Source organism: Typopeltis vanoorti, chromosome 18 (genome assembly GCF_054136105.1).
Source record: "Typopeltis vanoorti isolate ZY-2024b chromosome 18, IOZ_Tvanoo_1.0, whole genome shotgun sequence".
In the NCBI taxonomy this organism is placed as follows: domain Eukaryota; kingdom Metazoa; phylum Arthropoda; class Arachnida; order Uropygi; family Thelyphonidae; genus Typopeltis; species Typopeltis vanoorti.
Genome location: NC_143566.1, coordinates 87,891,694 through 87,905,806, shown reverse-complemented (window position 1 = coordinate 87,905,806; position 14,113 = coordinate 87,891,694). Strand labels below are relative to the sequence as shown.

General features: G+C 38.5%; 1 protein-coding gene across 3 annotated transcripts in view; it reads left to right on the top strand.

Moving 5' to 3' along the window:
* The window catches only part of LOC150096907 (kelch domain-containing protein 4), a 106,233-nt gene that overhangs the window by 58,625 nt on the left and 33,495 nt on the right, over positions 1-14,113 (top strand). For all 3 annotated transcript variants that reach the window (XM_090408275.1, XM_090408277.1, XM_090408274.1), the window contains exon 7: positions 3,212-3,603. In XM_090408275.1, the coding sequence (XP_090264401.1) occupies positions 3,212-3,603 (392 nt within the window). The remainder of the gene's footprint in view (positions 1-3,211; positions 3,604-14,113) is intronic.

Below are 14,113 nucleotides of genomic sequence, written 5' to 3'. Positions count from 1 at the left end.
ACCTCCAATGCCCACATGATATACTTTATGATTCTTTTCACCACAAGGGTGGCATCTGTGTCTTTGTGAAATCTGACATAATCTGCCTGAGAATGGCTGATTAGAATCCCTTCTTTTGACCTTCTCTGGCTCTAAGTCTCCTTTTCTCATTTAGTAACATCCATTTGTTGCAGTTACCGGTCACCAGACACTTTCAGACCTCTTCACATTCCTTTCCACTAGACTTGACCACTTTCAGTCCAGCTATCCAAATAGTGAGGTCATCTTCCTGGGTGACCTCAACATTCAGATTCCAACTGGTTCCCCCTATTCCAACACCACTGGATGAGAAACAGAAGTTTTTACTATCAGTATCGACCTAATACAAATCATACATCTACCTACTTGAATTCCTGATGACACTCTTTGCTCTCTAAATACTTTGGATCTCTTTTTGATCAGTTCTCCTTCCAGATACACCATAGAGGTCAACTGTTTTCTTGTAAACTCAGATTACAATCTTGTACAAGTCTCCTCTCTCACAGAATGTCCTCCTCCAATCACTCCCGACCTGAAATCATACATCTACTTACTTGAATTTTGGATAACCATCTTCACTCTCCTCTTTTTTTTGGTTTTCCTCTTGGTTTTCCTTCCATATACACCATAGAGGTCACCTCTCCTCTCGGCAACTCAGACCACAATCTTGTACAATTCTCTTCTCTCACAGAATGTCTTCCTCAAACCACTCCTGACCTCACATCCTCAGGCACCACAAAGAAACCAGTTGGAATAACCTCTGTAATTTCTTCTACTCCTTTCCTTGGTCTGACAATTGCTTCCACTCATCAGACCCTAACACCTGCTGCAAATGAGTCACAGAAATGATTCTCACTAGCATGAAGGCCTTCATCCTCCATTCAGTCCATAATCCTTATTTGCTTTCCAAGCCCTAGTCTGCCGAAAGTGTATCAAAGCAGTCAAAGAAAAAATTCAGCTTACTACATGTGGCTCGCATCAAAACTCCAGCTTCGTACTTTGCCTATACCAAAGCACGCAGCATATCCAAATCTGACTTCATAAATGCCAGCAGCAGAAAACTTGCCTCCTGTCCAAATGGAAGCTGTGCCTTCCATTTGAAACGATGGCACCACTTTTACTTTAACCAAAGATGCTTATCCTCCTGGCATCACTCTCTTACTTGAACTTCCACATAGATGACCAAGGGAAATCATCTCTTACTATACCAGAATCAAGTACCATATGCTTCCTATAGTTTTCAGCAAAAAAAAGACATCAGAAAATTGCTTAATAACTTGGATACTGAAAGTTTTCTGGTCCTGATGGCATCTCTCCAGTTGTTCTCAAACATTGTGCTTCAGGGTTAACACCTGTCCTGCATCATCTCTACATTTTATTATACATATATGATACTTATCCCATTGCATAAAATCAATCTCATATCCATCCTATTTCCAAAAAATTGTGATAGAAGTCTACTGTCAAACTACTGACCAACTGCCATCACCTCAGTCCTCTCCAAAATAATGGAAAAAGTTATCAATGGCCAGCTCCTCTACTACTTAGAGACCCACAAATTAATCAACAACCGCCAGTATAGATTCCACCATTCAAGATCCACAGCTGGCCTTGTATCTTACGTCACCCACCACTGGACATGTGCCATGGAAAGGTTTGGAGAAACTTGTGCTGTTGCCCTTGATTCTTCCAGAGCTTTCAATTGTGGGTAGCCAGCTTTTTCTCTTGTCATTCTCTGTGAGTCATGTTAGATGGCTCCCTCTCTTTGAGCTTCACTACCAATGCTGGAATGCCTGAAGGCTTTGTCCTATTTCTTACTCCTGTACATAAATATCCTGCTTATAATCACCACTAATCCTATCCACAGCTTTGCAGATCATAGTATTCTCCACTCATTATATTCATTTGACAAACCATGCAGTACTCTTGGCATCCCAGGCTATAAGAATATCTGCAACTAGTGCCATAAATATTGATCTACATACTATCGTTCAATGTGAGGGGGGAGGACAACCTTGTCATGTTCAGCACCACCAAAATATAGTCCTGCCTTTTCTCTCACAAAAGAATTCTCAGTTCATCCACTGCTACTCTCTGTAATGTGCACACCTCCAGACTTCTGTTTGGAGTCAGGTTTACCTCTAGTCTCTCCTGGCATAAACACAACACATCAGGTAGCCTCCTAACATTTAAGAAACTAAGAATTCTCTATCGTTCAAGAGGCTATTTTACATCCATCCAATTGTTTACTATATGCAAATCCCAAATCCTCCCATGTTTAGAATACTGCTCAACTTTTTGTAGTGGTGCACCCAAAACTTCCCTTAAAATTCTTGATGCTGTTCAGAGGCAAGCAGTTAGGCTCATAAATGAGCCCTCTCTTACAGATTCACTTCAGCCTATCTCACAGATGCAGTGTTTCTGCACTGTGTCTATTCTACAGGTACTTCCATGGTCACTGCTCCAGTGAATTTGCAACCAACATTCCTCTGCTTTCTGTTACACCTTAATACAAGATCAGCAACTGTCCAGCATCCCTTTACTGTGCAGCTGCAAACACACCAAACCTGCTTCTCCCTCCTCTTTTATTCCATCTGCCTCTGTCCCCTCGAACAACCTTTCATATGAAGTATTCCCAAAGAACTAAATCTGCAGTTCCTCAAAAAGATCAATAAATTTCTATCTCTGTCCTCATCTGCACTCCCCCCCTCCCCCAGCACATAGCACTGGTGTGTTTATAGGTCTCTCAATCTCTTATGTATTGGATCAATAAAAAAAAAGATAGTTTAGTTATCAGAATGGCTAATGGCCTTCCTGCTGTGTTCAGATAAATGAATTACTGTATGTATATTCACATATATATGACAGGCATGTAGACATCAGCATGTTTCATTCTAAAACAGGATTTTCCCACTATTTAATTCATCTTGTTATATGTTCTCATCTCCTTTCCAAGACGAGGCCTACTACACAAATTACCATCGTTTGGTCTCCCTGCCACTCTCTGTAATTGGGTGACCAGCTTTCTCTCTTGTCGTTATTCATCGCTATCCTATTAAAATGAAAATTCATGGACAGTAATAATTTTATTATTTATTGTATATTATTTCTGGGAAAACTCCCATGGAAAGGGAAAACTCCTCTTATTATTTATTATTTATTTTTGCATTCTTTTTTTTTATTTTATCTATAGAAAAAATTCCTGGTTTGATCAAATGGAAGTGGTCTCAACTCAAACAATTAGGAACAAAGCCTTCACCCCGATGTGGTGTTTCACTAGCAGTTTCTCCTAATAATCGTGCCTATTTCTTTGGTGGTGTATGTGATGAAGAAGACACTGAAGAAATTACTGGCACCTTTTATAATGATCTGTACATTTTGGAGCTTGATAAGGCACTATGGCTTCCTATACAGTTGCATGCTAAGCAACAGATATTAGAAAAAAAGCACAGAAGAAAACAGAAGATAAATGAAAAAACTGATAGTGAGTGTAACTCAGATGATTGTAGTCTTGAAAATGAAATTGAAGAATGTAGTCCTATTGAAGACCCATCATTGCTAGAAAGAACTGAAAGGAATCCACAGGTAAGTAAAAACTAGTGAGTATTGTTAAATACAGTAATATAAATGTGATATTATTTCAAGGCTTAATGACTTATCATAACAAAACAGGTAAAAGATACAATTTTTTTTACTATATTTTGCCTCCAGTTACTAAAGCATTCTCAAAGTTATATAAATCTTATAATTACCTGGATGGACCTGTTGGTTTCATTCAGGGTTTCTCTACAAATGCAGCTCGCAAAGTTTCCGGCTATGGTGATCTTGAGCCATTCTTCTCCACTTGTGTCCTATCACTCTGGTTAGAGGGTCTTCCCATCTAGTTGGAAGCCAATAGTTTTCTCTTGGTTGATCTTGGATACCAGTTTGTGACACAGTAGGTCCACCTGTTGTCATTAAGTCTTACAATATGATCTGCCCATTGTGCCTTGTGGTCACATGTGGTTTTCACTACATTTTTTACTCCAGTTAATTTTCTGATAGTCATATTTGTGATGTGGTCTTTTTTTTACTTATCCCTAAGATTCTTCTTTCCAGAGCATGCAGGATGGTTTGAAGACTAAGTTTCTCTTTTTGTGTGTGTGGTGCTCCAAGTTTCAGAGGCATAGGTTAAAGATGAAAGAACACATCTGTTGAACATGCTAGCTCTTATTTTAATTCTAGCTCAGGATCTATGATTATGGATTTGATACGGTTAAAGGAGGTCCATGTAGCTCATGTAGATATTTCTTCAAAAATATCGTTGTCTGTGTTTATTGTTTAACCAAGGTATGTGTAGGATTCTACACTTTCTGTAGTGAAATTATTTAGTTGAAAGGTGTGTGTTTGGCAGTATTTATTTCTCATCCATTTGGTTTTGTCAGGGTGAATTTTTAGTCCTATTTTATTACTGGAATTATTCACTTAGTGAAGCATTGGTTCAGGTTACAGAGGTTCTTGAACTGTAAGTATTATATCGTCTGCAAACATTAGTATTTGGAGAGCTCTCCATCAATGTTTATGCCACCTTTTAAGTCGGTTTTCCTTAAAGCACTTTCCAGAGTACATGTAAAAAGGTTTGACATCTTGTCGCACACCTCGGTTTATGGTGATAGTTATAAGGTTATTTGTGTAGAGCTACCAGTATTAATTTCTTTAATTAGATTGATGTAGAACTGGATTGATGCCTTGTTCTAGTAGTGCCTGTAAAATTGCATTATGTTCTATGGTGTCAAAGGCCTTTTTATAGTCGATAAATAGAAAGCAAAGAGGGATCTAGTATTCTTGGCATTGTTCACTGAGTTGGGTGACTACTTGTATGCGATCTATTGTAGAATATCCTTTTTTGAATCCTGCTTTTTTTTTTTTATGTTGGATGCATATACAAGAGGTTGGCTGGTCAACCTATAGTATGTTAGTACCGTATATGGGTGGTGGGTTGCAAAAGGAGAAACTTGTTTACATTAGATTTGAACGCCTGTATGTTGTATTTCTTGGGAAATACGTCTGGGGGAAGACTGTTCCACAATACTGCAGTAGTAGGGATGAATGAGAAGGAAAAGAAATTTGTTCTGTGGGTTTCAAGGTGTACTGTGAAAGGATGTTGGGCAGCAGCTGTACTTGTTCCAATGGGCTTAGTACAGGGTAGGGGAATTATTGATGCTGTTTCAGATGAACATTTCCCATGGAAATATTTATAGAATATACAGATTGTGGAGACCGGGCATCTATATGAAAGTGTGGGGTTGGTGAGGGATAGGTCATTTATTAGTCTAATTGCTCTCCTCTGTATTGAGTCAAGCATTTTGAGGGAGCTTTTTTGGAGGCCCACCCTAGATGTGAGATCAGTATTTGAGAACTGGGCTACTTCACCTCTAAACAGCTGTTTAGAGGTGAAGTAGTGTCTTGAGCGAAAGATGAAGCCTAGTTTTTTGGAAGCTGAGGATGCAATGGTTGTGATGTGTTTATGCCAGGAGAGGCTTGATGTCAAGGTAATTCCGAGAAGAGAAATTTCATCTTGTCTGAGAATTTGAGTGTTATCGAAAACAATGCTGGGGGAAAATGGTTCTTTTTTTGTGAGAAATAAGACAGAACTGGGTTTTACTAGCATTGAAGTTGATGAGGGTTATCCCATTGGCTTATGGCTTGGAGGTCAGAATTAAGGGGCAGTGGTGGTTGATGTTCTGTGGGTTAAGATGAGTTGTGTAGAGTAGAGCTTGTCAAATGAAAGGGAGGAATGTAATGTGCTGTCATCTTCAAAACTGTGTATTGGGTTAGAGGTCAACTGAAGTAGGTCATTGATATATATAGAAGGAAGAGGGTTGGTGAGAGAACTGAACTTTGTGGGACCCCAGCATTTGTTGGATGGTGAGAGGATAGGGAGCTATCTACCATCACACATAGTGTGCATCCAGACAGGAAGCTGGCAATCCATCTGCAGAAGTCCTGAGGCAGTCCAAATGATGAAAGTTTGCTTAGTAAGCCTTTGTGCCAGAATCGGTCAAAGGCTTTGGAGATATTGAGTGCAATTACTTGGGATTCACTGAATTTCTCCATGACGTTTGACCAGCGATGGGTGATGTATGAGAGTAGATCTCCTGTTGAACGGCTTTGACGGAATCTGTACTGGTGGTCACTTAATAGCCGGGTACCTTCAAGGTAGATTAGGAGTTGAGAGTTGATGATTTTCTCCATTACTTTAGTTAGGACTGAAGTGAGTGAGATAGGGCAGTAGTTAGATGGTAGTGATTTGTCACCCTTTTTAGGAATAGGTTGAATATAGACCAGTTTCCAGGTTTTGGGATATATGCCAGTGGAGTAAGAGAGTGTGTACAGGTGACATAGGATAGGAGTCAGTTCCGATGCACAGACCTTCAGGATAATTGGGGGAATGCCGTCAGGGCCAGGAGATTTTTTTGTGTCTAATTTAGACAACAGGTTTGTGATGTCTTTTTGGCAAAAAGATACAGGGGGCATTGTATGTTGGCAGTTGGAATGACTGGAGGGCTTTTGCCATTGTCAGTTATGTGTGCATGGGAGGCAAAGTGTGATGCCAGGAGATTAGCTTTTTCTATGGGTAGTGTTGCTATTGAGCCATCTAGGTATGATAGAGGTGGGAATAGTGTAGGGCAAAAGTTACAGCCAATTGCCTTGGCAAGAGACCAAAAGGCACGGCTGCCGTTTGGACAGGCTGCAAGCTTCCTGCTTTTGGCCCGTTCAAATTCTGTTTTGGAAGTATTGATAATTTTCTTGCATTTTTTTCGGGCTTCAGTATAGGCATTGAATGAGGATGGGGTTCTTGATTTGAGCCAGTTGTAGTATGCCTGATTTTTTGTTTGTACAGCCTTGGCACATTTTTTGGAGAACCAGAGTTTAGTTAGGGGAACGACAGGTCTGAGTAGTGTAGGGAATATATGTTTTCATGCCAGTGAGGACTTTGGTGATGCATTCAGTGCATATGTTTGGACTGGAAGGCCAGAAACAACAGTCTAACCATGAGAATAAAGCATAGTAGTCTCTAAGACTGTCCCATTTGGTACTGTTATAATGCTAAGCTACTCTTGTGTAGGGGTGACTGTGTAAGCATTGCTGCATGGGAGAGATGAGCACTAAGTTGTGGTCAGAATTGCCCATGGGGCTCACTACATTCACTGCATATTTGGAGGAGTCATTAGTAAGGAAGAGATCTAGGGTATTTGGGGAGTGGTTTGGGTTATCTGGTATTCTGGTCGGTTTTTGAACAATTTGTGTGAGGTCATTAGTGACTACAAATGTTTCAGCATCTCTGCCTGCATGATCTGTATAACTGGAAGAGGAAACCAATTGGTGTTATGGACGTTGAAGTCACCCAGGAGGATGATTTCGCTGTTGGGAGAGTGGGATTTTAAGGAGAGGAAATGGAAGAGTTCAGAGTGATTGGTGGTATTAGGAGATCGATAGAGACAGCAGATGAATTTGACTGAGTGGGGAAGGGATATCTTCAGCCAAAGAAGGTCGAAGTTGGGCGATTCTAAGTTGGTTGCTCTCTGGCAGGGTATGTCAGAGCAGATATATGCACAGACGCCACCATTGGGTCGAAAGGAGTTGAATAGCGTATAGTTAGGAAGGTTGAGATGAATAGTGCTGGGGAAAGGAGAGATTTGAGTTTCTGTTTAAAAGAGTAGGTGGGGTTTGGTTTACTGCAGATGGTAGTGGATGCTATTAAGGTTGGAGTTGAGGCCACAGATGTTGGTGAAGTGGATATGCAAGGTTCTGTTAGGCATGGATTTGACCCCAAGGGTCTTTCACGTTTCCTATGCAGTGCCTGCATACTGGTATCCTTCATTGCTGCTAGTGGCATCGCTTGGTTTTTGTACTAGTTTGGATTGTTTGTAGTCTATTACCCAACTGTTGTCTCCATTTTGGCGTTTTTCTTCTAGTTGGCGTCTTTATTCTCTCTGGGCAAAGGTTGAATCAGGTCGAGCACGTATGCGCGACTGGGGGCAAGTGTCCTTTAACTTGTTGTTTATCACTGTTATAAATTTGGAAGGAAGGCACATCGTACAGAAGTAGGGCTGGTTTAGATTGGTAAAATTTTTGTGCGCAGATTCATTTATTTTCGCGCAGGAAATATGTAGCCGGCTGCAACAGAAATCACACAATATACCTTTTTTCCTTTCTTTGACTTCGGTTTCACAGCTGCGGCACTTTGTAATGTCATTTGGTTTGTTGGTGATCGGTGACACTATGCTGATGGGACTCGAGATAGTCTTCCGTTGTTTAGCCACCATATTTACTTCACACGGTAGGCATAGAGCTTTCACATGGCTGTTTTTTAGTTGTAAAAAATAACCAATTTAATGGACTATGGGTACTTACGAGTTGTACTGTAGTAATCGGCTGCTTAGTACCTTCTGTGACTTTTCTGTTTTCTGCTTATTTTGCACAAAAAACACTTACAATTACGATAAAATGCGGGAGCACAAGTTTAACATTATTTATCCACAGGCGCCACCTATAGTACGCTTGTTCTTACTATTGTTTTTTGAAGGGTGTTTTTGATTCTGTTTGATATAATTTTTGTCATTAATAAATCTTATAATAAACCTTTTGAAACCTTCATAGTAATATATATAAAACCAATAGATAAGTCTAAATATACATTTAAAAATGTGATAATAAATTGACAAATTATAAGTTCTGTAAATTTAATGAACAAAATACAGTTACTGATAAAACAAACTCTCACCCTCACAAACTGGTATAATATGCAACTTTCGAAGCATGCATTTTTTCCCCATAGATACATACATACATGCAAGGGGGGGGGGGGGCTGAAAAGTTCTGATAAACACCTAGAACAAAAATTACATTAAAGCAACTGATATAACCACAAACCCTTTAACCCCAATGTTTCGTCAAATTGTAATAATTTGTTCTTTTTCTTTTAGGATGTATAAGATCTGTCAGAAGTTTTGAAGAAATTCAAAGACACAGAGGTGCAAGTCATCATCAAGTTTTTCATGCTGCAAGAAAAGTCTGCAACTGAGATTCTCCAAACTTTGTATGAGACTTTACAGGACTGACCAACATATTCAACAGTTGCCAGGTGGGTGACCAAGTTTAAAACTAGGCATCCTGAGACAACAGATGCCCCCAGGTCAGGAAAACCTTCTGCAGCGATCGTACCTGAAAACATCGATGCAGTCATGGGCATTCACAGACGGTAGGCAAACGGGGCACCTGCCTCCCCCGGGATCGAGTAAAAAAATTCTACAAAGTATAATTGTAAAAGTGATTGAGATATGTAACTTTACACCCTCGACCATGGGACACTTTGTCTTAAAATTTTATTACAGGTTGGCCAGTTTTGGCCCTCGACTGGTAACCATAGAACTCGTGTTTTATCTATTGCAGCAATAAAACAACGTGGTATGAAAAATGGACAAATTTTCCTTCGATTGATGTTCCCCAAACTTTACCAGAAGTTTTGGAACATTGCAACTATTTCCCTTCTATTAATTCAGCAATAACTATTGGTATGGCATTACCTGTTACAACCTGTACCATTGAAAGAAATTTCAGCACCTTGAGACATGTGAAAACATGGTTAAGGTCCACTGTCTCAGAAATGTGCTTATCAGGGTTATGTATGATTAGTGTGCACAGGAAGAAACTAGAAGAGGAAGTGGTAAATGAAATTTATTGAAAATGTCATCAATAGGTTTGTAAGAGATAGACGGAGAATTCAACTCTTATATGATACGTGATTATTGAAATTATTATTTTATATGTATATATATGTATACAGTATATATTAATCCTTGTTTTCTTTATATTATTAATTTATATACATTATGTATGTGTTTTTTTATATTGATGCAATACTGTATTCTATAATTTACTTATGAAAAAAAAAAAAAAAAAAAAATTCAATAATTCAATAATAATTTATTGATGTAATTATTTGTCTCCAAGCTTTGCCCACCCCCGTGGAAAATTTTATGCATAGCATGATCCCTTGATGATAGATGAATACCAACCAAGAACATTGCAAAGACTCTGAGAATATCTGGGGAATATGTTGAGATCATTATTCACCAACATCTGGACACGCAGAAGCTCTCTACAAAGTGTGTCCTCAAATGTTTGAATGACGACGAAAAGAGAGAACATGTTCTGTCGTCTCGAGGGATTTTGAGTCATTTTGAGAAATTAGGTGCAAAATGTCTGGCTTGTATTGTGACTGTGGATGAAACATGGCTTCATCTCTATGACCCAGAGACCAAACAATAGTCAATGGAGTGTAGACACAAAGATTCTCCAGCCAAAGAAGTTCTGAACCCAAAAATCAGCAAGGAAGGTTCTTGCTATTGTCTTTTGGGATATTGATGTAACCCTTACCAAGTCCTCAAAAAAAGGTGAAACTGTTATTGTAACAATTTATTCAACAGCTCTGAAGGAATTGAAGAAGGCACTGAAGGAAAAACACCGCAGGAAACTGAGCACAGGTGTGTTGCTTTTGCCGGGCAGTGCATCTGCTCACACTGCTCATGAAACCCAACAGATGATATATAACTTTCAATGTCTGCCTCACCCACCATATTTTCCAGACTTGTCCCCGTTTGACTATTTCCTATTCCAAGATTTAAAGAAACACTTGAATGGAACAAAATTTACCATTATCTTCTGCAGCTGAGGACTGGTTTGTGCAACAAGGGAAAGATGTTTTTCTCACAGGATTGCAAATGATGCCACAGCATTGTAACAAGTGTATAAACACTTCATGGGGAATATGTAGAATAATGTGTAAGTTACATGGTTCTACCTCAATAACTTCAAGGTGATTATCATAACTTTTCAGCACATTCTCGTACATACATACATACATATATATATATATATATATCATCATCAATCTCCTGATATGTATCCCTAAGAGTTGTTCAGGTTACTACGATAGAATTACATGATTAAGTCATCGTCATCAAATTCCTGCCATGTACCTTCAAGGGGTGTACTGGATATGATAGTACAACATGAAAAAAATTACATTATCTAACTTCCTATCTACAATTTTCCTCCAAATCAGTCTGCTACTTGTCAAGACACCAACATTACCAGATCTTATATTTCTATCGTCTAAGGCACTTTGTACCGTATCAATCCACCTATATCTTGGTCTTCCTCTGGGTCGTTTTGCTGCCAACCTGGCAGAGAACACTTGTTTTGCTAATCTTTCCTCACCCATTCTGTTTAAGTGACCATACCACCTGAGATTAGCTCTGCTAATGCATTCCTGGATGCTAATAATGTTAAGTTCTTTCCTAATATCCTCGTTTTTAATATGATATAGTCATTGATGCCATCTGTTCACGCCTCTAATCTTTCTCAGGACTCTCATATCTCCGGTCTCTCAAGTCTTTGGACAAGTGTTTTACTTCTGACCCAGCTCTCAGATCCATAAGTTAAAATTGTTTGACACTGTATTGTATACAGCTGATTTAGTGTATTGACTAATTTCTCTCTTATTCCACACAAATTTATTTAGTTGTAAAAGATTTCAGCTTAAGTAGCTGAAATGTTTTACTTGTTCTATAGGTTCTCCATTCACATTGCAGTTGATATTTTCAATGCTTCGCCTATTTTCATTGTCTTTGTCTTGTTATTGCTGACCTTCATATCATATCTATTACAACAGCCACTCAATTTAGTCAGGGAATCTTGCCTTGTACTGGATTTATTTAGAAGTATAACATCACTTACATAAAGTAAAGAGTTGAGATTAACATTTCCAATTTTGATATCAGGTTTAATACCACTTTCCTTCATAATGTGATCCATATAGATAATGAACAGCAGAGGGATAATGTACATCCTTGTCTGACACTGGATTTAACATTAAACCGTCTTCCTATACTTCGTTCAATTCTAACTGCTGACTTACAACTCAAATAAAGACTAAGTATTGCTTGATATAATGCCCCATTGACACCATACAACTGTAATGTTTTGAATAGCTTTTCTCTTGGCACCTTGTCATATGTGTTTTCCACATCTACAAAATTTAAATACAGATCTTTGTTATATTCCCAAATAAGTCTCATTGTCTAGTTCCCCATTCTGATATTTGCCCACATCACTCTACTTGATATTGCATGCCATTCAAGAAGATTAGCCTCATATTTAGTGTTGAATACTATAGGTGCTCCTTCTTTTCCTTGATTGTCATTGCCTGGATATAACATTTTGTATTTATTGCTCAGAAAAATCGTCCAGTTTTTTTCTTTTTTGTTTCAGTCACTCCTGTTATGTTGATCTGGTACTTATCCATTCCTCAGCTAGCTCCATTTCTTTGCCATTCAGGCTTCTTATGTTGATAGTACCGATTTTGAACTCTGGTGATGTTGAATTGGGGATGTGTTTCAGTATTTGTTCCGGTAGCCGACTTTTTTGCTGTTCACCCTGGTTTCCTGGCGAAAACAATGGGGAGGGGGGACTTGTTAGCCGGGCGACACTCCAGTCGGCATGAGATAATTCTGTCATGTTATACCATCATTTTATATTGTGGTTTAAGCCAATAAGAATACAATTTGGTTGGCTAAATACTAAATTGCCAGCCTATCCTCGTTCATTCAGTATCCAAATAGATTCCTACAGCATGCACCATGAGAAGGTGATGATTGGGCATTAGGTCAGAAGGTCAGAAGCCCTGGTCACCACATTCCTTTAAAGGCTATGTGGAGGTCTCCTCTCAGTTATACAGCTTTGACCCTTAAGCACTCCATATATCCTTGTCTTACCCCTGATTTTGCATTGAACCATCTTCCTGTATTTTTTTCAATTCTAATTGCTGACTGACCACTTAAATATGGACTATGTATTGCTCCTTGAATAATGTTCCATTAACTCCATATAATTGAAGTATTGAAAAGCTTTTCTCTGGGCACCTTGTCGCATGCCTTTTCCAAATCTACAAAACTTAAGTAGATATCCTTGTCATATTTCCATGATTTCTTAACTCATCATCATCAAATTCCTACCATGTACTCTCAAGGAGTGCAGGATATGATAGTACTACATGAAAAATTTACATCATTACTAACTTCTTATCTACAATTTTCCTCCAAATCTGTTACTTGTCAAGACTCCAACATTATCAGCTTATATTTCTATCATCTAAGGCACTTTGTACCATATCAATCCACCTATATCTTAGTCTTCTTCTGGGTCGTTTTCCTGCCACTCTGGCAGAGACTGCTTGTTTTGCTAATCTTTAATCGCCCATTCTGTTTAAGTGACCATACCACCTGAGATTAGCTCTGCTAACGCATTCCTGGATGCTGACACTGTCTAGTTCTTTCCTAATATCCTCATTTTTAATATGATATTACAATTGATGCCATCTGTTTGTGCCCCTAATCTTTCTCAGGACTCTCATATCTGCAGTTGCTAGTCTTTGATCAAGTGATTTACTTCTGATCCAGCTCTCAGATCCATAAGTTAAAACTGGTTTGAACACTGTCTTTGTACAGCTAATTTAGTGTTCCTACTAATTTTTCTCTTATTCCATATGAATTTATTCATTTGACTTCCTACCATACCAGCTTTGTTGATTCTGTTGTCTATTTCCTTATTTAATTTACTATCTTCACTAAAAATCGTGCCAAAGTAGTTGAAATGTTTTACTTGTTCCACAGGCTCTCCATTCACAACATAGTTGACATTTTCATTGTCTTGTCATTGCTGACTTCATACCATATCTATTACAACAGCCACTCAATTTAGTCAGGGAATCTTGCAGACTTGTAGCAGATTTATTTATAAGTATAACATCATCTGCATAAAGCAAAGAATTGAAATTAACATCTCCAATTTTGATATCAGATTTAATACCACTTTCCTTCATAATGTGATCCATATAGATAATGAATAACAGAGGGGATAATGTACATCCTTGTCTGACACCAGATTTAACATTAAACCATCTTCCTTTACTTCCTTCAATTCTAACTGCTGATTTACAACTCAAATAAAGACTAAGTATTGCTTGATATAATGCCCCATTGACACCATA